General features: G+C 46.0%; 7 protein-coding genes across 7 annotated transcripts; 5 read left to right on the forward strand and 2 right to left on the reverse strand.

The window, feature by feature from the left end:
- Nucleotides 1–3,030: 3,030 nt before the first annotated feature.
- On the forward strand, nt 3,031–4,040 carry JR316_0010429 (uncharacterized protein; the record flags this gene model as incomplete). Its single annotated transcript, XM_047896097.1, has 3 exons — nt 3,031–3,239; nt 3,292–3,792; nt 3,995–4,040. The coding sequence occupies 3 exons, from the start codon at nt 3,031–3,033 to the stop codon at nt 4,038–4,040; spliced, it is 756 nt and encodes a 251-aa protein (XP_047744142.1).
- A 421-nt stretch (nt 4,041–4,461) lies between these two features.
- On the forward strand, nt 4,462–8,005 carry JR316_0010430 (Oligopeptide transporter 2; the record flags this gene model as incomplete). Its single annotated transcript, XM_047896098.1, has 16 exons — nt 4,462–4,654; nt 4,713–4,843; nt 4,897–5,062; nt 5,130–5,267; nt 5,320–5,536; nt 5,592–5,659; nt 5,722–5,866; nt 5,921–6,206; nt 6,258–6,296; nt 6,351–6,557; nt 6,612–6,722; nt 6,781–6,948; nt 6,997–7,068; nt 7,125–7,236; nt 7,287–7,516; nt 7,814–8,005. 16 exons carry the CDS (start codon nt 4,462–4,464, stop codon nt 8,003–8,005), a joined length of 2,475 nt encoding a protein of 824 aa, XP_047744143.1.
- A 381-nt stretch (nt 8,006–8,386) lies between these two features.
- JR316_0010431 (Oxidation resistance protein 1) lies at nt 8,387–12,009 on the forward strand (the record flags this gene model as incomplete). The annotated part of the gene is made up of 4 exons (XM_047896099.1): nt 8,387–11,092; nt 11,233–11,501; nt 11,588–11,692; nt 11,847–12,009. 4 exons carry the CDS (start codon nt 8,387–8,389, stop codon nt 12,007–12,009), a joined length of 3,243 nt encoding a protein of 1,080 aa, XP_047744144.1.
- Nucleotides 12,010–13,061: 1,052 nt separating this feature from the next.
- Nucleotides 13,062–14,555, forward strand: JR316_0010432 (uncharacterized protein; the record flags this gene model as incomplete). The annotated part of the gene is made up of 6 exons (XM_047896100.1): nt 13,062–13,120; nt 13,194–13,718; nt 13,773–13,856; nt 13,925–14,167; nt 14,239–14,403; nt 14,474–14,555. 6 exons carry the CDS (start codon nt 13,062–13,064, stop codon nt 14,553–14,555), a joined length of 1,158 nt encoding a protein of 385 aa, XP_047744145.1.
- Nucleotides 14,556–14,689: 134 nt separating this feature from the next.
- Nucleotides 14,690–16,110, reverse strand: JR316_0010433 (Arsenite resistance protein ArsB; the record flags this gene model as incomplete). The annotated part of the gene is made up of 5 exons (XM_047896101.1): nt 14,690–14,872; nt 14,935–15,282; nt 15,337–15,758; nt 15,815–15,958; nt 16,035–16,110. 5 exons carry the CDS (start codon nt 16,108–16,110, stop codon nt 14,690–14,692), a joined length of 1,173 nt encoding a protein of 390 aa, XP_047744146.1.
- Nucleotides 16,111–17,091: 981 nt separating this feature from the next.
- On the forward strand, nt 17,092–19,897 carry JR316_0010434 (uncharacterized protein; the record flags this gene model as incomplete). The annotated part of the gene is made up of 9 exons (XM_047896102.1): nt 17,092–17,281; nt 17,334–17,543; nt 17,598–17,783; nt 17,832–17,903; nt 17,952–18,008; nt 18,057–18,551; nt 18,602–19,354; nt 19,399–19,790; nt 19,838–19,897. The coding sequence occupies 9 exons, from the start codon at nt 17,092–17,094 to the stop codon at nt 19,895–19,897; spliced, it is 2,415 nt and encodes an 804-aa protein (XP_047744147.1).
- Nucleotides 19,898–20,800: 903 nt separating this feature from the next.
- Nucleotides 20,801–22,763, reverse strand: JR316_0010435 (Protein dml-1; the record flags this gene model as incomplete). Its single annotated transcript, XM_047896103.1, has 10 exons — nt 20,801–21,101; nt 21,166–21,263; nt 21,312–21,459; nt 21,509–21,576; nt 21,812–21,949; nt 21,997–22,056; nt 22,109–22,358; nt 22,399–22,480; nt 22,530–22,575; nt 22,620–22,763. The coding sequence occupies 10 exons, from the start codon at nt 22,761–22,763 to the stop codon at nt 20,801–20,803; spliced, it is 1,335 nt and encodes a 444-aa protein (XP_047744148.1).
- Between the last annotated feature and the right edge of the window lie 1,020 nt (nt 22,764–23,783).

Here is a 23,783-nt window from a genome sequence, read left to right on the forward strand (position 1 = left end):
TTCCGTAGGTGCGTAGCTTTGGCGGCGAGTCGAAAAGTGTGTGGCTGTACCAAACACTGGTAAAGGAAAAGGGAGAGGAGGGTGGGATCAAAAAATTTCCCTTGAGAGATTTTGGAGGCGAGGTCAAAGGACAGAGAATACAAAATCTCTGGGAGACGAGAGAGAGCCGAGAGATTGGAAGAGTGAGCGTACTCGAGAAAGTCTATTAGGAGAGTGCAAAAAATTGAAGAAGGACATTTGAAGCTCAAAAGCCTTCATGTCACAAAGATGACAATCGTTCTGTCAGAGACTTTATCTCGCTTTTATCTTGTCCGTAGATGAGCTTGCCTGCGCACACGGCGGGCAAAAGTGCGCACTCATCGTTGAAAAGGTCGGATCACGTGATGAGGCGTGAAAGCCGACGCGATAAGTCGCAAACGCGAAAGGAGGATCGAGAAGGAAAGGAAGGACGTCAAAGACCTGAGCGCTTGGGTAGAGCCACGTGGATGCAGAAACAGGAGCCCAACTGTGGCAGTACCAAACACTGGAGACAGAAGGAAAAGGGAGAGGAGGGTGGGAGGATAAAAACTTAGGTGAGGAGCGAAGGAGAAAAGTGACGAAGCACTTGCAGAGATTCTGGGGAAGAGGCGAAGGCGGTGAAGATCACAGAACGAGGCTCACACTCCAAGTATAGAAAAATACGAGGAATAAGATCATGTATATTAGAGAAGATGCGAGAACTAAGATATGGCAGTAAATCAGGGCAATGATTGAGATGGAGGGAGACCATAGATGACAGCTTATCTTATCCGTGGATAAGTATCGTGCCTCACTCATCATTGAATGTTGACGTTGAGACGTTGTTTGGTTACAATGACTGCCGGTGCCAAACCGTGTCCAATGGTAATTTCTCCTCTTCACTCCTCTCCCTCCAACGTCCACGCTGACACGGGGGGCAAAGTCCAGCACGGTAGAATTTCAACCGTGCCCGTCGCGGTTGAGATTCGAGTGAAAAAGGCGGGCCGGATTTCCGTCGGAGATTTAAATATTTAATCAGCGTAAGATTTGTTATTCTCGACATGACTTCACCTCATATTTTGCTGTTCAAAAGAGCCATGGTGAATATTATGCAAAACTCCAAAGCTTAACAGATAAATAGGGAGCTAATACATATACTTAAGTTTGTCTCATGCTTCCTATTAGTATGTAGATAGCTTAATTTGGAGGCCTATTCAGCAATAACTACCTTAACTACACATACTGCTCTGCAACAACTATCTGTGAGCCGAAAACTTGATCATATCCTGTGAAACTATATGGTATTAGTTAGGCAGCTTGTGTCATAGTTTAAATGTATTTTGGAACTTTATTATGCTTTGAAATGGCACCGACAATTATACTGAAGAATATGATAAAATAAAATCAATTGAGGATCAATTGCTCTAGCAGTATTTTTGCCAGTAAAATAATTATATAGAGTGTGTTTAGAATATTATCAAGGTGTACTACAGTTGGAATTGAGGTTACTGAGATACATCCACTCCTAATTACTTTTAAATGCAGAAGCAATAATATGCCACTGCTAATTGGAACACTATCACCAATCCATTGGCACTGTGGGCTTTAAAACTCAAATCAAACTCTTAGAGCATATTTATACTAAAATTTACATGAATAACATTAAGGTGTACATTGTTGCTACATCTAGAAAATATAATACACACAATTTCGTTGGCAAAGTGTGCTTGTGGAATGACATCAGCTTGATTACGTGGTCCCAAAATCTCAACCGTGACGGGCACGGTTGAATTTTGACCGTGCTGGACTTTGCCTCCCGTGTGATGACCCATACTGACTTGCTGGCTTTTCATATATTTTCAGATATTTCTACTCTGTATTACTGACTATTTTTTGGTACATTTGCTATGATGCATGTTGTACATATTTGTTTCATTAAAATAATTTTTTGTACAGCTTGTTGATCAAAAACTATTTTTTGAGCAGATGGAAAGAGACTTTGTATAATGTAGTGAAATTTTGTAAAGTAGAACAGGTTATAGAAGTGCAAAGGTAAAGTTGACTACAAGTACAAATTTTAACGTCCAAACCCCAGCAAAGACCGAATTGGCGAAGCCAATCTTTTATTCTTAGAATGATCTGAGAACCGAATGTTCGTGGTGACACGAATTTGAGTAGGTGCGTAGGGCTTTGACGGCACATCGAAAAGTGACCAAATGCAGTGTGACTCAGACCAAGTCAGTGGTCACATCTTCGGACTTTGAAAAAGTGATTAGTCAGAAACGGTGAGCTACCACGCGTGCCACCACGGATTTTCTGACCTTCACATTCTCAGGATTTTCTATCACTCTTAAGATTCATTATATTTACAGAAACACCCCAAAAGCCTGCTTCATTATGGGTGCAAACCTTCCACCCGAGCTGTGGGATCAAGTCATAAGCGAGATAGCCCCTGGAAATCGCAGGATCATGGACACGGACTCAGATATAATGGCCTTTAAAACCCTCATTGCTTGCACATGTACAGCAAAAGATCTAGCACTTTCGGCACGCAGACGCTTGTTTGCTACCATTGCTATCGACAAACAGGCGATGCAACTGCATAACGATAGAGAACCTCTGAAAATGCGCACGATAGAAGAAATTGGCGCTCGAGTTGATCAATTAATCAATCTTTTGACTAATGATCTATCGCCGATTAGGCTGATGGTTCAAAGGTTCTCCATCTACATCGACTTTGCGCGCGATATGCTGAAGGAGGGGTCGCAACTTTGTCGACTGTTAGAAATTTTACCTCATCGAGCGGTCAATATCACCTTTCTTACTATGCATACAAGCGTTCTCTCGCTTCCTGTATCATGGAATGAGATACCCACCCTGATGCTCAATCATCTTCGAAATCTCTGCATGACCCTTCCAGTATATCAGCTTTCCCTTTACGATAATAAGGATATACCACCTACGATTGTCAACTCTAGACAAAGTCCTCACCTTCGATGTATCAAATTTTCATATTCCAGGTTCTCTCAAACCATGGCTAATCCGGAGCAAAGTCAGGTTATATTCCATGATTATCTCCACTTGCTCCCCGAATATGGAGTCTATGAAATCAACTTTACAAATGACCTGCTTAACTTTGTTCGTATTCATGCCAGTGTCAACAAGCATCGTGATAATGTGCAGCGCCTTTCTATGCTCCTAACCAAATCAGACGTTCAGGGATCTCTAACATCTCTTCATTGGTGCGTTTCAGTCTCATTTATTAATATGTGTATATTTATTTCTTTTTGCCAGGGGATGTTTTGCACTGGATGAACTACCATCTACCACCAATTTTGGATTATTTCAGGTCCTCCGCCGCATCACTGTAGAGCTTTCTCTGTTTGAGAAAGACTACAGCTCCGATGTCTTCCTATTACTTCCTGCTAGCCTTCACCACAGTGGGACCTCGAATTGGGAGGTCGAAAACATAAAGATGATTTTAAATGTGAGGTGGCATCGATGGTCAGCGAACGTTCTTCCAGTGAATTTTAACAACGTCGACTACTTGGGGATGAAATATTCTATCGACCGACTTCGTCCACTCTATCCTCAACTCCGCAAATTCAAGTTTTGTCTCTGCGTCGAAGCCCAACCGGACTCTTACGACATTTATTCATCTCGCCTGGAGGGTGTTCGAACAAAATTGATGGAAACATTTAGTCTTGACGTCCCACTGGCAGTCTCAGGGGGTTCGCCAACTATGTATACCTCCGTACAGCTGGAAATTGAAACTCGTGTAGAGGTAAAGTCTACGTAAGTCTATTTACCGTAACTTCCTGTTTTTGCATCCGATTTGGAAGTAAATTTCACACCAAATGATTTTTTTCCGTGTGAAAGTATCAAATATGCCGCAAATTAGTTCAAATCGTTGATCTCGTCTGCTCGCTTCCTGTTATGAGTCTCTTCAAAAGCTTTTGCCAACAGAGATATACCACTCTAATATTCTCATATCTAGGCAAACAACTCAGCAAACTGCTAGCGGAGTTATTAGGCACCATTAGGCGAACCACGCCAATGCACGAATGAAATACCCCACTTGCAACTAACATGCGTTCCTTTCGTCCTACCTCCATCGCACTTCCATTTTGTTTCAGACTCAAAATTGGACTCGCATGGGCTATCATCAATTGACTATCGGAAAATGTCACCATTTCCTTACAGTTGGCCGATAACATTTGCGGGGTTACGATACCCAGAGAGCCAAGCTGCCAGCCAAGACTTCACAACGAGGTTCTCCTTCAATGTCGTCCTTGTGCGAGCATGTGCACCACTGATTCCTCAACATGAACCATGCACTCCTTGAGATACAGAGCGAGGTGCAAGGACTTCTTTTCGTATAAATGGGTGGGGGATGGAACTGAATTTTGGTGTACCGTCCCCGTTGCACCTCAAACGGCTCCCTTTTGATTCCTTCGTGTCAAGATGGAGAAGGTAGCCACAGCGGTCCCAGCTGCGAATGTCGACCCTGAAAGCAGGTCATCGTACAGCAACGAAAAGTTCGACGAAAAGGACGAGAAACGCAGCGTGCAGGAAGTCACTAAGGACTTCGAAGGCGAGGTCTACGATGACCTCCGGGCAGTTGATCTGGACGAAAATGGGAAAGAGCGTCCTATTGGTATGTTCTTTTTTCACTGATTCTTTGCGATTTTTTAAGCCCAACTTGGTATGCACAGAGACCGATATGGATGTTGCGACTCGTTTGATCTCTCTCGACGACGATCCAACTCTCCCCGCATTCACCTTCCGAATGTGGTTCCTTGGTATCGGATTGTCCTGTTTTGGAGCTGTCCTCGGCCAAATCTTCGTGAGTAATATATATATATATTTCTCTGATCCTCTGGCTAAGTTTCTTTGTAGTACTTTCGCCCGCAGACCGTGTTCGTCAGTCAGCTTTTTATCCAGATTATCGCGTACATACTCGGTCGCGTGCTGGAGGAAATTATTCCCGGCCCTGGCAACGAGCGTAAGAACTTGCAAACCAAGGACAACGCGTTCTGGCGCTTCATGAACCCCGGCCCATTCAGTACGCGCTTATTGTTTATGGAACCTGATTATAGAGGACGTTAAAAGCTGATACTCGACGGTTTTAGATATCAAGGAACATGTCGCCATTACAATCTTCGCGTCTACCGCCGCCGATTCGGCGCTTGCGATCAGTATCTTCGCTGCTGATGACCTCTACTATGACATCAAACCCAACGCTGGTATTGGTATTTTCACCCTCATCGGTACGGTCCTGTCTATCGCATCTTTCAAACCACATTTACTAATTATTTACAGGTTCACAACTCATGGGATACGGCCTTGGTGGTGTGATGCGATCGTTCCTCGTGTACCCGACCTACATTGTCTTTCCCAACTTGCTTCCCACTGTCCAGCTCTTCGATGCGTTGCACCGTGGCAAGAAAATCTTCATGCAAAAGAAGCGCGTCAAGTTCTTTTGGTCCGTGTTTATTGGAATCTTTGTCTGGGAATGGTTCCCGGAGTATATTGCCCCGTGAGTTTCTTTTGTTAATGAAAATATCATTTTTTTACTGAATGATAATCTCTAGGACCCTTACCGGTATTAGCATCTTCTGTTTGGCCAACAAGAACAGCCCTTGGTTCACTCGTATCTTTGGTACGTAAATAAATTTACTCCCCCATGTGTGCCTCAAGTTTCTCACAAAATATTTAATTTAGGTGGTTCGAACGGTAATGAAGGCCTTGGGATGTTTGCGCTCTGTCTTGATTGGAATTACGTTGGCTCCGGTGGAGGATCCATGGGTGCCCTCTTCACCCCCTTGTCTACCCAGCTCTCTCTGTACTGCGGTACAGCCATATGCATGTACGTCTTGCCCTATCTTCACTACGATAATCATTAATTTTCCCTCCCATGCAGTATCGCTTTCTGCGTGGGCTATCACAATAATGTTTGGAACGGGCAAAATTTCCCATTCCTTTCGCAGCAGCTCTTCAACCTCAACGGCACTCGCTTCAACCAGCGCGCGATTCTGGACGAGAACTTCATGCTCGACCGCGAGAAGCTTGCCGAGGTTGGCCTGCCCTGGTTTGCGAGCTCACAGGTCATCTCCAAGATTGGGTTCAATCTTGCCATTGGTGCGACGGTTACTCATGTCTTCATTTGGTATGGGAAGGATATTGTAGAGGTTATTAGAAAATATAGGGTATGTGCAGTCGAATTATCTTCCTCTGACACGAATTTAACGGTAGTTTAGGCTGGCGAGAACTACGACCCGCATCTGGCCAAGATGAAGGTGTGTTTCAATTCTTTTTATTAGTGCCACATATACATAATGGTTATTCTTCAGGCATACCCCGAAGTTCCGATGTGGTGGTACATTGCAATGTTCATTGCGAGTTTCGCCATGGCGATGTCGACGATGTACGCAGGACACTCGGGCATGCCATGGTGGGGCCTCATCGTGGGCGTCATCATCTCGACCATCTTTTTGCCGTTTGTGATCACAGTCTACGCGATCACTGGCTTTTCGCCGAACATCCAGCACCTTGTGCAGGTGAACATTTCCCCCATGTTTTGTGTATCACGTTTGTTGAAGAGGATTGTATAGATGCTTGGTGCTGCGATGATGCCTGGAAACCCCCAAGCGAACATGTATTTCACTCTGTATGGTTATAACACGCTCGACCAAGCGCGTGGGCTTATCCGTGACCTCAAGATGGTAAGCACACACACTTCGTTGTCATATTATTTTGCCTTTTGACGTTTTCACGCAATAGGGTCAATACACGAAGCTCCCTCCACGCGTCACCTTCACCGTGCAGTCTCTCGGCTCGATCATTGGCGGACTGCTGAACTATGTCATTATGAAGACCATCATCAAGTCGCGCAGGGAGATCCTACTGCAGGTCCAGGGCACAAATGTGTGGTCTGGACAGCAGGTTCAGGTAAGAAGCAATTTTTTACGCAATTTCCGAATGCTAATATCATGACAGTCCTTTAACAGTAACGCTATCTCATGGGGTGCTTTGGGTAGCATCTTGTATGCACCGGGAGGACGCTATGCTGTACGTATTATTTCATTTACAATTACGAGTAAATTGACATTTTTATGGCTATTTAGATCGTTCCATTCTCCATCCTGATTGGTTTGGCTGTCCCCATTCCCTTCTGGCTGTTGCACAAAAGGTTCCCCAAACTTGGCGCGAACAAAGTCGTTTCCCCCATCCTCTGTTGTAAGTCGAATTTACACCACACTTCCCGCCCATCCTGACTTGCCACCCAGGGACGCTTGGCTACCTGAACGTCGGCATTAACAGCTCAGTCTTCACGACCTTTATGCTTGCCGTGTTCTCGCAGTACTACCTCCGTCGCTACCGCCCCCGCTGGTTCAGAAAGTACAACTTTTTGATGTCCGCCGCACTCGATGGAGGAACACAGGTCATGGTGTTTGTGTTTACGTTTGCGGTGGGTGGTGGAAGTGGTAAAGTTGTTGATATGCCACATTGGGCATTGGTGCGTTCTGAATCTGCCTTGATTTGTGTCTTTTGTGTCGCTGACGCTGTACTTAGAACCCCGTTGGAAATGCCGATCATTGTATGCGGCTCACTTGAGCAAAGTAATTTATGATGAGACTCCTCGAGGAGGGTTTTGAGGATATGCTTTTACGTTCCACTTTTGTTAACGTATTTTAACATGTATCTGCTTTGTATTATATTGTTTTCTGATGACTCTATGGATCTGTTTCTTTGAGTTGTTTTTGAGATTGGTAATGTCCATACGTTGTCGAGTGTGTTTCTACTTCCCGTTCAGGGGCTCGAGAACTCTTCTCGATCCGAAAATGCCCCTATTTCTTGGCATTTGTCAGCGGAAATGCAGTACAACGTTTCGCACGACGCACGAGTTGTCCCTGCGTTCGATGGACACCCTCCACCACCATTACGACTTGACATTTCGACTACTGGCGCTATCACCATCGATCTTCGTTATCGAAAGAAGATATAGAGGCGTGGTGAGTGTTTTTTTCTCATTCACTGTGATTTTCATCGATAAAATAATTGACTTTTCCGTCTGCGGGGGTGTTTTAGAACTACGTTGGTGCGACTCGCTAATTTTCTTTCCGATCTGCTCGCCACTAACGGCATACATTACGAAGACGCATGTAGTTGCAGGAATTCAGGTCATAGTTGGGTTATAATACGCGGTTTCAAACGGTTTATATACACTTCTAGTGCGGTGCGTTGCATCATGCGGATTGATGAACCTATTTATTTCTCATCCTCAACCTTAGGTTGGTTTCATGCTACGACGGTCGACATCTATTCCAAGTATTACACAACGCAACTAAAACCCAACGGATAGAGGGAAACCCAGAGAATCAAGAATATGACGGCATTCGACGACCTCGCTTCGTTGGACCCCATCCAGCCTACGGCACCTTCCTTTCGCTCCTCAGCGACCGTTACGCAAGGTTTAAGCAAAACACAGGTACCGCCAGACAAAGGCAGTCTGAATGAGCTCCAAGATCAGAATGAAGAAGCAGGACGAGAACTAGAAGAACAGAGTCACTGGGATAACAAAGACAGAGAATCAGAAACAAGCCATTTGGATGAGCTCCAGGATCGGAATCAACAACCAAACCAACAGACTCGCCGGGTCACAGGCAAAGAAAGATATGGAGACAGAGAGGCTGACATCGACAAGTTCGCGACGCTCTTTTCGCCGTCTACACCGCGCGCCTCGCCCACGCTCGTCTCACAGGCCCTTCCAGATGTAGGGGACGTTGCGCACATTGGTGTTGCCCCAACTCAGAGGTCGCAGCCACAACCACAGCCTCACTCGTACCGGCATCGACGAACACTCAGCACGGCGAGTAGAGCGAGCACATCTTCTCAACAAAGCGATTTCGGCGCGTTCGTGTCAGTACCCGCGTCTGAGGACCCACTATTATTGTCTGCGGATTTTTTAGGTTTCGCGGATGAATGTGTCGATAATCAGATTGCCAACGAGGGCGACGGAGTGCAGACGCCTATGCTCGTAACGCCTACGACGGCAACGGCGAAGACTCATGCACCACTAGCTTTTGGGGATCTGTATCATAGCGCAGAAGGGGGTAACTCTAGCAGCTTGAGCGATGATCAGGTTGATATTCCGCAGTCCATCTCACTATCACAGGCGCCTAACTCAGCGTCGAGTCTTCAAGTACATTCTGATCCGTTCCCATCCTCAACATCTTCATTATCATCCTTAACGAAGCAAAAGCCTAGAATGACTCGCGATCCATCCTTTTCTTCCATTTCTTCCCTCTCATCTAATATAACTACTTCTACTACTCAATCTTCTACGACAACCAACACCAACTCTTCTAATTCCACTTCATCAAAATCCTCCTCAAACACCAATTCCTCCGCCTCCACCGCCACCTCCAGCACAAACCCAACCCTTTCCTTCTTCGACCAATTCGCACAGGACGCGCGCGCCCGCACGGCACGGCGCAGCGCATTACTTGAGGAGCTGTTGATGCACGAGGACGATCCAATGTATTTCGTGAAAGGAGAGACTGCTACATCTGCATCAGCGTCGTCAGCATCTGTATCACAACCTGTGCTGCCTCTGCCGTCATCCCCTGCGCCGTCGAACCCACACGGGTCCGAATCTCCATTTAATTTGGGCATGGATAGGGAGGTAAATGTCACACACGACCTTGACCACGACTACTTCCGCACTCCGCCCCCTTTGCCTTCAAACCCATTCAAACTCAATTCGAATGCGAATGCAAATGATTACAACCCCACCTCTTCCACGCAACAAACACAAACGGCACCGCACCATTCTTTGGTTACTTCTTCAGAAACCCCACATCAACCGCGGCAGCTGACCCGGCGATCGTCCTCAATTTTGATGCCAGCAGCAGGCACGCTTGCACCGCCTGTGCACTCACCGTCGGAGGGGATGTTAGGTGCGGGAAGGATGGTGAGCTCGCCGCCTGTCGATGAGAATTTGGTCTATGAGCATGTAGAACGAGAGGGTGACGGTGACGAGAAGCTCGATCGTGCTCAGGGTCTGACTGGCTCGCTGTCATCTTTACCTGGTAAATGGATGTCAACGCTGTTGCGCGGTGCGCCTGCGGGTTCGCATCAGGGTGGGAGTGCCAAAGCGACGCTCGAGTCAATTTTCGATCATCCTCATCCCTCTGCTCAGGATCCTGTCCTGGGACGGCGATCGTCACCCTCCCCATCGCCGAGGCACCCTCCCCAACCCCCGACCTTCACTCACGCGAATGCGTTCTCCCCGCCTCCTCCTCCCATGTCTACCTCCATGTCGACCCCACTCTCCATCTCCCCGTCTACATCCTCTCTTTTTCTACCACCCCAATCAACCCTGACGCAGATCACGCACTCCGCATCGCCGTTCGCACCACACATATTTATTCCGCCCTCCGGTGCACCTGGGTTCGGAGGGGAGCGGGAGCTGGGGATGCACGCCTGGGAGGGTGGGATGGCAGAGGCATTGGAGGCCGAACGGAGGGGTGTGGAGAAGGGTGGTAAAGGCGAGAGCACCACACAAAAGGAAATAGATCGAAAGGCGAAGACACTCCCACCGATGTCTGGGTCTGGGTCTGGGTTTGCGCAGGTCGCGTTGGATAGTAAAGGTGCTGTTGCGAGTACAGGAAGGCGCGAGAGGGAGTCGTCGGGTGGGAGTGCTAGCAGCGCGAGTTCAAGTAAGGGATGGGGTAGTGGCTTCGGGTTTTCGTTTGGGTCAATTCGTACTAGTAAGACGTCGACGTCTGCGCCTGCGTCGGGTGTAGCTGGACATGGCGGCGGCTCTGGGAATGCGAAAACATGGGGAGATGCTCAACATGGTAAGCCATACCCTACTGGGCATAAACAAGGAGATAGCAATGGTATTGATCCAATACAATGGTCAGCGTCAGGTTTAACTTCAGTTTCGCATTCAGATGGCTTTGGGAGTGCGGGAAAGGGCCAGGATGGTAGCATAGGCGCATTCATAGAGCGTAAAGCGGGCAAGGTCGAGTTGGCCGGGCGCAAGGCATCGACGACGCCCGTATTGAACGAGGAGCTGGCTGTATTGGTATGTGCCTTTAATTTTTTCAGTGTGCTGGTTGATTGGTTTTTTGTGTTGCATTCTTTTGCTTATTCTCTCCTCATCCTTACTCTATTATGGTCGTCATTGCTATCTTCACGGCTCACCTGATTCACACCTGTTCATAGTTACGCCCCTCACTTCCTGCACTCTCCCGCCTCCCACGTATTTGGACTCTCATCTACTCACTTGACCAGCATGGCATCTCCTTGAACACGCTTTACGCCCGCTGCGAAGCCCACGCGACGCGACGCGCCAAACCAGGCGAAGTTCTGATCAATGCTGGTGCAATGCTGGTGGTAGTCAAGGACGCGCAAGGGGCGTTGTTTGGCGCGTGGCTTTCAGAGGGAGTGAGGATGGAGAAGAAGGGGAAGGGGTATTTTGGGGGTGGGGAGTCGTGAGTATTTTCTTTTCTCTTTTGCTTTTTTGGACGTATCGTTGTTGGGTAATATGTTCTGATAACTGTGTGTTTGCTTACCTTAGGTTTTTATGGAAATTTGTGGATGGGGTATTGAAAGTGTTTAAGTGTACGGGCAAAAACCACTACGTGACGCTGTGCGACCCGGACTACATCTCCTTCGGCGGAGGGTGAGTCCTCCCCATTATTTCTCATATCTCATTTTTGTTACATCTTATTCGTGAATTTTCCATCCTCATTTTCGTACTTATTTTCTTCTCTCGTTTGCGTCGCTTCCCTCTCAATGCAACGAATCTTATGCCACTTCTTCATTTACTACCCTAGCGACGGTCACTCCGGCCTGTACCTCGACGAAACGCTCTACGACGGAACTTCAGCACCCTGTCCGACATTCGACAACGAGCCGCTCTGCGCACCCGGACCACACAAGGGCGTGAGTGTGTCATTTGAATGCGTCGGCTTAGAGGTGTGGGGACTTGGGGGTTAATGGTTTCTTAGCTTGAGGGCTTGCTGTTTGGTGGCCGTTGGCAGGAATGATGGTCCAAAAGTAGCATTTGGATTGAATGTGTATTGCACCCCTCCTGTTATGAAATGAGTTTTTTTCCTTCTCAGTGGTTCGGTCGCCTCTTGAGAGGCGTCTTAGCTTTAAAATTTTGTGACAATGATATGTCCCTCGCATCAAACACAATTATCAATACCCGAAGGTCTAATATTCAAATCTAAATTAGACTTGCACGGCGTTGAGGTGGAACTGTGATGAGTTCAATGCATTGAAATGCTATCTGGATAGGCATTGGTCTCTGCCTTTAGCAGTCTGTAAATAGTGCTTCGTTGCTCAAGTGCTACTACTAACAGAATAGTAACTTGTTCTTAGTGCTGAATCACTGTCATTGGTTAGACTTTTACCACACGCATGGTTGGTTTTCCTAGCGTGATTTAGTGATAGTGTATCGTATGCGGGGGCCAAACTTCAAATTGTGTGGCATGGGTGTCTGGAATTTCATAAGATTGCGCTTCAGGCTCTGCTTCTGAGGCCACGCAGTTGAAATGCAAAGTTGGATATACCCCAGTGAGCATTTTAATTGATGATGTGTACTTAATTTTAATCACATCTTCAACTTCGATTCTTTGCATATAAGTGCAATTCGTCGATATATGTCTATTGCAGAGCCGCAATATCTGCACTAATATACGTAGCAATGCTCATGCAACTAACTAGGTAAATACGCAAGCCTAATAGTATAATTTAAATTTGTTGCGGTGTATGAGTGGATTTCGCAATTCGGCGCTCAGAGGTAAGAGTCAAAACTGGAAATATGTTCCAATGCTCGTCAAGATCCCACTTGTAGTAGCCAGTCTGATGTATCCTAACCCTTTCCGTTTCAATATCTATATCTGAATGGAATTTAAGTTTTGATTAAATTAGTAGTCGCCTCCACCATGTTAACCAGATGGAATACACTACGTTGTAAGCTGTCTACGAAAAACGCATTGTAATAGGCATTTATCTACATGGAGAATCACATGGAGAGGTATAAAATGACTGTCTCGAAAGCTGAATTCTATCCAGGCTTCCACAAATCTCAAATCCTTGAAATGTGAGCAGCAACATTATCTAATTACACGGCGCACAGCAACTTCAACCATAAACTGACACTGCAATCCATATAGAAATTCTACCCTCAATTCCAGGATGCTGTCCACCCGTTTCAGCAAGCTCAATTTAACTGTCTTCATTGCGCTCAGCCTCGTTCTCATCCATAACACTGGCGCAGTCGCCGCGCCTATACCTGAGCCTGCTGTGGCCCAGTCCCTGACCCTTGCGGCGTCAAGGGCGCAAGACGCGGAGGCGTGGTCATGGCCGTGGGCTACCACTGATGAAGACCCACTTGCCGATGATCAGAGTCAGAGCCAACAAAGTCACGGTGTGTTGCTGCGCCGCCAGGATGATGGAGAAAGTGGAGAAAATGGAATAGCTGACGCACGGGAAATTGAGGATATTGAAGAGGATGCCAAGACGAAGCCATCCAGCAGGAAATCGACGGATAGGTCCAATTCGAAGGATAAGTCCGAGAAGTCTAAGGACAAATTGGACAAGAAATCAGACAAGGAGAAACCGACCTCTAAGTCCAAGTCCAAATCCAAGGGTAAGGGGTCCTCAAAAAGTGACGAATCGAAAGGAGGACTTGACCTTTCGTGGGTACTGTTACCGGCCGAGGATTCAAACGTTGAATTTCTTTCAATTTATAGTGACCCATTTGAGGACCTCAAAGCAGGCGCGTCCATTGCAAGCATAGCGGATATTGCAAGTGACGCACTTCCTGAGGCTGCAGAGTATGTCCACAACATACTTTTCTTCCTATCCATCAATGTATGCTGATTATCCTATCTGTGTCAATTAGGTTGCTCGCTCTCAGAGAGGAAGACAAGTCAAAGCCCAAGAAATCAGATAAATCATCCAAGTCAGATAGGCAGTCAAAGGATAGCAAGGAACAAAAGACCAAGAAGCTTAGCAGCAAGACCACGTCGTCATCTAAGGGCAGTGTCGACGAGGATATCTCTATCGGCGGCGTAGACCTGTCCAACCCCGTCAAAGACCTGGAAGGTGTGTCTGATATCGGCGAAATAGGAAAATTTGCCTCCACGTATGTACAGTCCAGATATGGCTAAAACCCACATTAAATTCCCAGAGTATTAATGTGTTGTATAAACTCAGGCTGTTTGGGCGCGATACCGGTGAGGAAGACAAAAGGAAGAAAGGCAAAAATGTAATGAAAGTGGACGAGGAAATGAAAGTCTTAAAGAAGCACAAGAAGTTGGAGAAGGAGGTTGTTGATGAGGCGCCTATGGATGCTACAGCCTCTGCCCAAAGCAACGCCGGGTGAGTCATACAATCAGGGATACTTGCTCATTGCACGGGTTAATATTTACTGATTGTATTCATGAAACAGGACTGATGTTGCTATTGGTGGGACTACCATTGCGACTATCAAAAATATTACTCCAGATAACGGCGACGACGACAGTGCTTGATCGTTTCAAGGCAAACAAATCAAGGAAAGGATTATATCTGCTAGCTTCCAAGAGCGTCTATAATGTGTAAATGTCAATCAATTCGCGAGATCCGTGTGTTACGGCTGTGCCCTGTGATTAACGTGGAGTGGTATCTAAGCCTTTTCTTCATGCAGTGGTATCGCTTTAGTGGTCCAGTCAAGCTTTTGTCTAAAATAGAGTGCAACCCAGGTCAAGCCGAGTAACACTGGTACTTCGGTGAGGGGACCAATGGTAGCCGCCAGAGCCTGCTGAGAATTCACGCCATACACTGCAATAGAGACTGCTATGGCGAGCTCCTGTTGCATCCATAAAACTCACCGTCAGCCAATCAAACAGGGGATGTATACTGATTGCTCACGAAGTTATTGCTAGCGGCAGTAAACGCCTGCACAACAGCCATCTCATAACCGTAGATCGTGTCTTCCACCTTTTCGCGCCTTGATAAGTAATATATCAAGGTAAAGGTTGATGTCCACATTATGACGAAGTAGAGAATTTGCGGGACGAAAACGCGAAAGACGGGTCCGAGATCGTGCAGGATTCGATGTCCCTGGTACGCAAAAAGCACGATGATAGTGTAGAGAAGCCCGATAAGAGCAATTGGGGAGAAAAATGGAATAAATCGTTTGTCGAAGAATTGCTTGTTTGTCAAAAAAATGACCGAATAGCGAGTGACGACACCAGCTGCAAGAGGGATTCCAAGGTACTGATGGATGATTAATCAGTGAATATTTACAACCAATCTGGTAGAAAACCATACAATAAGTACAGAGATTGCGACATCTCCATAGGCGACGTGTACATCTTCTTGATGACTTCCTCCAATGACGTTGAGGAACAAGACAGAATAGGGTGCGAATAGCACAATCTGCATAGCGCCGTTGATAACAACCAGGATGGCGCAGTACTCCGCATCCCCTCTAGCAAGGTCATTCCAAATAGCAACCATTGCTATACACCTTGCAAGCCCTACCATAATTACACCAGCTCTGTAAGTCGGTAAGTCTGGAAGTGTTGCCCACGCGAGACCAAGCATTAGGAATGGTCCGATTATCCAGTTCAGTACTATGGAAATCCCGATATGTTTCCACAGCCGCGACGTGGACAAAATTGCGGGGAGCTTCTCGTATTGGACTTTAGTGAGGATAGGCCACATCATTACAATGAGACCTATAGCTATAGCTGTCTCGACTTATGAGTCTCTTGATGCTTCTTTATCATCACTGTAAGGCACTTACGGAGGGATACATTATGCAGTTTTGCCGTATCCAACGCCTCGCGTACCCCTTGAGCAAATTCACCAATGATTACTCCTAAGATCATGGAGAGCAGAACAAATGGGGTGAGTAATCTATCCAGTATGCTCATCTCCTTGAATGGCGCTATATGCATGAAAATGATGATAAGTTCAATGATTGAAAATGGCATGAATTTCAAGACCTTCAACGAGATACGTACATGGAGATTTCACTGTACCCTCCCATGATTCTATAGGGCGTTCAGATCTTGTAGGGCCAGTCTTGTTCCCGTTCATGTTGGTGGTCGAGGTGAGTAAAGACCTTCCATTCTGCCAGCTTTATCTTGTGTCCAAAATTAACTTTGATTTTGAAAATCAAATCTTGATTTTGATTTTCAAAATTCATGTGACTGAATCCAGCTTGAGTCCACTTGAGTCTGTCAGCGTACATTTCCACAACAGTTGCCAGCAGTTGCCACGTAAGTTAAGTTTGCCCTAAAAGTCTGTAATGGGCCTATATATTTAATTTTAAAGGAAGAGCTGCGCAGTTATTGCCTTGTATAACACGATAGGATACACACTGCAACTGGGATCAGCAAACAACGCGTTGATGACGCATCCTAATGACGCGTCATGGCCGGACCGGAAATTCAATGTCCGCGCTTTACATAATAAATTTCTTCCCCGGTTTGCGGGGCGTGATAAGCAACAGACCACATACGTACTTAGAGACCCACACTAAGTGCTTAAATGCATTTCTTCTCGGTGATTTCAACTGACATAAATACTGTTCTACTAACATCGAGGTGTGATCCCTCGAAAAACACAAGCGGGCTGCAAGGCGATGACTATGTCGCTGCCGACCAGCCGATAACGCTCCACCAAAAAAAAAAAAAAAAAAAAAAAAAAAAAAAAATTATCGTGGTCTGTCTACGAGAGACTAAGTTTGCGGTGAGTGAGTTCGTTGCAAATTACTGTATCCAAATTACTTACCTGCTTAACTTGCTTATAAACACATTAATTCTTTAAAGAAGAATTAAACCTTCGGTAAAACAAATGTCTGGAATCATTTGGCATTCCAAACGTATTCTTTTCAAATGGCTCTCGCGAACATGATGACCAACTAACTTCATTGAATAGGGTTTGAGTCTTTTCATCCAATAAAATCTAGATTATTAATTACTACCCTAGTTGACGTCACTGACTTATGACATCCTTAGACATTGTGTCTTTTCCAGAGACATTCCACACAATTGTCCTTCACTCACAACGTCCAATATGTCAGAGAAAGACTTGTCTTTCAAACCTCGTCCAACTCCCCGTTTTTCCAGTGACACGGTTGGACAAGGGCAGACCGCAAAGAAGCATTCTTTCTCTATGCCTGCCAGAATGGGACACGAGAATTCAGATGGTCCGGAAAGATTCATCCCCGGTGCATTCCCCACCGATAACTCACCAGCACCCAACAGTATGTTTCAATTTATATCACCCACTCTCGTCACTGACAAATTGTCTACAAGGGCGTCAAGGTGTCAGAGTTGGCACAGGGATGATGCTCAATGACCCGGACGAGGTAGATAGGACTCAGCTCCCCACCTCAGAGGAGCCTTCTCTTTCCCGCGTAGGTGTAGGGTCGCTTCCAGGAGGTATCAAGGAACCAGGCGTCGCGATTTTGCCGGAGGAACGTCTCCACCCTGACCCATATCTTCGTGGATATACCGCACTCGATGGTACGTCTGGCACTGTGTCACGTCTACCATTTGCTTGCTTATCTTTATTATCAGCCTCTTCCCTTCAGAAGGGAATCCAGCGCAACCGAACGTACGAGTTACCTACAACCGAGGAGCCGTCCGGTTCTCGGGTTGGAATAGGATCAATGCCAGGCACAATTCATGAAGGAGGCGTTGCCACTCTACCTGAGGAACGCATTGACGGTCGGCCTTATGGTAGTGGTCACACAGGGTTTGAAAGTGAGATGACTTGCTTATTTTTTAAGTTGTACTTTAACTCGGTCGCAGAAACCTTGGGGAAGGGGCATACTGTTCGACAAGTTCATCCAGTTCATGGTACCAAGCCCAAAAAGAAGCACAGTAGGTGTACCGTAAACCACAAACGTCACTTTTTGACCTTCGATTTAGGCATTGGTTCCAAGCCAAAGCAAGCCCCACAACATGCCAAGTCGCCTCCAAAATCAAGTGAGTTCTAATCGTGTCGAACCCTTCAAATGCTGAATATCTTTGAAGACGCTAAAATCATTGTGGATGACCAGGCGCGTCAGGCCCTTCATGAGCAAAATCCTATTCGCCCATCGCCGTCCAAGAGCAACACTTTCCCCTCTGACGAACGTACTCTTCCGGGGGACACCATTTTTAGTGCCACTCAGCGAGCGCGTGCCCACGATCCGAACTTCATACATGGTTCCGGTGGCAAACCCGCTTCTCGACCCATTGAAGAACCCGCCACCACCACGGATGATCAGCGGAAGAAGGTGTCACAAAACCTTGCTACTCAAGGTAGTCAGGGTCTGGGGAATGCTGCACATGTAGGCTCAAGCATGTTGCAGAGCGTCGAGGGTGCTGCTATTGGGGCATTGCATGGCGCTGAGCATGTGTTTCACAACATCGAATCAAGTGCCAGGGCCTATTTCCCTGATGTCTCGAAGCAAGGGGCGGAGAACATGCTCCATAGTCTCGAATCAGGTGCGAAAGCACATATGCCTAGCGTCCCTAGCTACTTCAGTACGTTTCCTGAATATGCCACTCTGTTCTGTGCTGACGTGTTGTTGCAGGGGGAGGAAATGTTCGTGCCGCGAAGAATACGTCTCAGGGCCAACATAGTACTCCTTCGGGGGGTGTCGGTGGGCCAATGAATGCAACGGGTTCGGGAAGCTTCACCACGTCAGGCGCTGATGCCCCACACTCTAAAGCCAAAGATTTTGCAATGCCGGACTCTCAACCCAATCAACACGGTGGCACTGATGCTTCTGAAACCATTATTCATCGTCCCAGAGGCGTCGAAGCAGAATACTTCAGAATCGGCGAGTTTGACATTTACGGAGAGCGACTTGACACAGACCAGTTCGTATACGAAGATGATATCACCACAGAGGAGGGCGATTCTATCCGGTCTCGGAACTCAGAACATTTCTTTGCTAAGGCTGATGCCGACCGAGATCGTGCTAGCGACCGGGCTCGAGGTTCCTATGCTCCTGGTGACGGCTCCAAGCGCCAGGGTGATTCGCCTGAAGTCTTGTATGGTTACGGAGGGGTCGGATACTATAAACAAGGCGGAGAGGGCATTTTACCTGGTTATCCCACTCCCGAAGGCATGAACAAGTTGATCTCGGACCGACTGAAGGACGATCATCTTCGAGCCACTGCAGGTGATTTAATTCTTCCAGATGCGAATTATTTTGCTCAATCACACATAGGTTCCAACTCGGCCAAAGAAAAGTTCAATACAGCCAAGTCGGAAGCCGTTCAAGGTCCAATCAGTGAAGGGATTTCAGTGGATACGGAACATTACGACGATGAAATCAAGCGTGAGTGTTGTCTCGCGCGTCGTTAAAGATCATCCGTCATGTAGACTTACCCACCCCATCAGTCGTTAAACGTGATCCTGAGGAATTGAAGGAAATTCCGGTTTTTGAAGGAGGTGCTTCTTCTGCGTCAGGAAAATTCGAAGCTGTGTTTGAAGCTGCTCCCGACGAATACAAGACACCCACGGACCTTGGGTCGAAAGGATCTAGCCCGTATCCTCTTGAAGCCAAGGAGGTTCCCGTTTTCAAGTCAGGAGAACCTACTGCGGTGGGGAAATATGAAGCGGTTTTTCAGCCAGCCACTACCGGACGGCGCGTAGAAGGCCCTAAACTCGCCAAGGAAGAGGTCAAGTGGAAGGAGTATCAAACATCGAAGAACGTTGCTCCCACTGGGGGTCTGAAAGTTGGATATTTGGGGAAGCCTGTCTCCGAGGAAGAAGTATGTGTCCTTGTATCTCCGTAAGCCTTGTTCTAATAATCTTTCAGAAAGCACTTGAACTTGAACAAGCAAGACAAGCTGCTGTCCGAAAAATGGGAATAGATTGAATGCATGTTTCGCACGATTTTGAAAGCAATTTGCCTTTCCGCAGGCTCAGTCATTATTTTTCACAGTAATAGGCCATTGTATACTAAATTACATTGTACATCTACTAACCAACATTGCTAATGATAATTTGGCCTACGTTTGCCTCGCTGCTTTTCACGGAAAATTGGTGGTCTAAGAGCATACACATATTTTATTCACTATGAGCAATTCAAGGCCGCCTTGTTATTTCAGCGACAATTATCAGACCGTTCTAGAAACTATGAGGTACTCATGACGTGCAATTGATCATCAGGAGTCTCTTCGTGCACGTTCAGGCAACAATTTAATTTTCGGGTTATTCTAGGCATTGAACAATTAACTGGAAGCAATAGGCCTTGTGCACCATTCTGCACCATTGCAAAGCATCCTCTGACATCTTTCGCTTATCAGATCACATATAATTAAATCGGGCGACGCGATTACGACCGAAGATATCCTGAAATCTCTGTGAGCTGACTTAAGGCTAAGTTTGTATTGGTGAAATGATCTCTGTGCAATAAGGATCTTCGACAACAATTGATCAGAAGGAGATATAGAAGAACTAAGCTAAGCCAACGTATCGATAACAATGTTTTCTGCGTCGGAGTCAGAGCCACCTTATGTTCATGAACTGTAAGCGTAAGCGGAGGGTTATTATCGGACAAACCGTGAATGGTCGGTGATTAAGGTGCCAATCTATATCCCGGAAAATGTAGATGGTGGCGCACACCCCTCCCCTCTGTTCGATGGGCGCTACCTTCTATTTTATTTCCAAAGAGGTGATTGGGGACGTCGCTGTCTTTTGTAATACCAGAAGGGCCCCGAATGCTACCATCGGATACAAGGCTGACTGTATAGTATATGAGGTACTACCAAGGCGAAGATTAATCAGAAATGGCGAGGGCTTCAGTTTCCTCTGACGCATTATCGTGCATTGTCCAGAGGTCATTAGCCAATTCTCTGAGATCGTCAACCGGGATGTCAATAGAGGCAGTGGTTGTTGTCCGCCGCTTTCCGCACTCATCGATGAACATCGCATATTTTCGGAACATCTTGGAGCTGTTGCTTGAGGCTGACAAGGAAGAGTAGACCTCAGCGACCTCGGAGTTTTTCTTGCTTTTCGGTGATTCTGAGGCGTTGAAGATTGGAAAGGAATTAGGAAGAGGAAGCGCATGAGCGTGCACGCTAAATCAAAAATTAAAAGTTAGAAGATAGCTAGCTGGACGGATGATTCGACGTCTGGAGTTACCTCGACTTAACACATAAGTTTTGAGTCGACCATGTGTCGTATTCCCCTATCTGTTTCGGGGTGAGACCTCGCGTCACATCCCAGCGGCAGTATGGGGACTATAATCGTATCAGCAAAACATTACCATGTTTAAACTAATTCCATACTTTGACAGATTCTTCAGAGGAGAAATTGGCTATATCTCTAGTGAAGTCTACGCGAGGGAACGAACCAGAGAGTTCACTGAATGGGGAGGTTCCGCGATAGTTGAGATGACCTGAAACGGATGGAATGTCATAATGGTTATGGGGCAATCTAAAATTTGATCAGGAAACAGTAAAGTCGTAAAACTGATGAGATCCACCGGAAGGGAAGTGTGCATGTTTCGACGTGAGCCGAAAGAATAGCCGATTGGTGATATAAACTCGTAGGCTACGGGGGAAGGTATTAAAATCATTCCGAAAGAAGGGTTTACACGACAGACCGGAAAGTTCAGTGGTTCTCTCCAAACCGAGGTGGACCAAAGTTTTGGGTCTTCAATGGGAACATTCATGGTTGAAAACTCATTTAGCGTGCACAAATATAACGCTTCATTCACTAATCTTCTTGTTTTTTTCGGCTGGCTGACTTCTTGAGAAAGGCGCAATAGGGGCGTTAAAGCACTTACTGCGTCGTAATCCGACGTGGCGCCTGATAAGATAGGAAATGAAAATGATGGAAGTTTGGGATATTCATCCCGGAAGTGTGTGAAAAAGGTGCCCATAAAACTTCCAAAAGTATCGGTATCGTTGATCAGTTGTACACCCTAAAATCACATATCAACAAATTCCGAAGCAAAAAGAAACAACATACTTGGATATTATCACAATCTTCAACAAATAAACGCAAAGTACCATCCATTAGTTCGGTTTCCTAGACAGCTGTAAGTCCTATGCTAGCTCATAGCTGTAGAATATAGAGAAACCTCATTTAATCGTGTAAAGACCTCAAGACCATGATTCAAATCGACGTTTGTCGTCTCCCACTCAGGGGGATCAGGTATCTTCTGCAGAGTCCTAGGAAGATAATAGACCCTACTGTAGTCGGACCAGTAGCGGAAGTCTTGAATAAGAACGAGATCTGAAGACTGGTTCTTGTCCTCATCCTCTTCCAAAGAAGACTGAAAGGCGCTTTTTGAGATACGATCTTGTTTATATTCCACGAGCTCCCCGTTCCTACGGTTCCTAGTCAGATAATTACATTGAATAGCGATACTCATACCATGTATTCGACAAAGACTCGATTTCAATATCTTCTCCTCCTAAAGTATTCAAACTCCCCAAAGCACCAAAGTTTGCTGCGCATCATACTGAGTTGCATCCCACATCTGCACTTTCACGACATACATTTGTGATCAAATGTGATTAAACGAGGACATAACGTGGATATATTCTAATCACAATGAGTTCCGGTTGATAGATAGAGGCCCTTCTTACCTGAGAGTCTATACTTTCACAAAATGATATGTCTGGAGCAGTATACGGTTCTTCAGATTGGAGATAACTTTCTTGGGCATTCCAGAAGTGTGTGCCGGTGTAGTTTGCGAGTTTTCCGGCTTGTAAGTATATAATTTCCTTCATATCCTTGGTTAATATAAGCACGGATTGTTTGCGCAAAGTGGTCGTAAAGCATGTAGGGTTGAGTTGATGAAAAACCAGTGCTTGCTTACGTAGCTTTGAGACCGGATTGGGATCGGACCGCTTTAATCACGTGGCTGGATATTTGTAGATATTTATCGTTGTTACCCCTATACACCTCAATCTAACTTCTTATGAAAAGCAAATGAAAGGAACGTACTGAGAACGAAATCAAATTTCAATCCATATTTCATCCATATAAAGAGGCTACTGGAATCTTTAAGATCTGAATTCTAATTGAATTCAATATCTCAGACACAGGAGAAATTATGGATGAACATCAAAAACCATCAAAATAGACTCGACGCTGTGAGGCTACCCCTAAAAGTGGCTCCTATTTCTTTGCAAGGATGCCGAAAAGGTGTAACTCCAAAATGTCAACAAAATGACATATAATATTAATAAACACCTACCTGATATTCACTCAATATAAATCAACCATTGGACCGAAGATAAACAGGCAAAAACTTGCTCGTCAATAGTTAAGGAGCATTTTATTAAGTACTACCTTCGTCCTGTGATAGATTACTGTTAAATATGTAACCGAATTTGTCTTTCTTCGGCGTTTCACGCTTTTATCCATTCTAACTCCGAGTCGTACTCTGGAGTAAAAAAACGACAAGAATAGAGCAGCATTTGCATACTCAAAACCGACAGAAAGGTACCCAACCGGGACACAAATGAGAATCTAATTATTGCCCACCCCAAGGAAGTGTCATGGCCGGTCCGCCTAAGGCGATGGATTTGCACCCGTACAAATGGCCAAGTCATACGAACGAGTGGGAAAGAGTAGCAAAACTCCAACGGACCGCTCTGACTTGCGAAAATTCGGCGCCCTTAAAATGCTCTCGAACATATTTGATGGCTCGGCCAAGTTCTGAAAATAAGCTACTGTTCTAATGATGATCGGCTGCTAAGCTCCCCCTTATTCTTCCATGATCATACTCTTAACCTTCAATTTAA

The sequence above is a fragment of the Psilocybe cubensis genome, chromosome 10 (genome assembly GCF_017499595.1).
Source record: "Psilocybe cubensis strain MGC-MH-2018 chromosome 10, whole genome shotgun sequence".
NCBI lineage: Eukaryota > Fungi > Basidiomycota > Agaricomycetes > Agaricales > Agrocybaceae > Psilocybe > Psilocybe cubensis.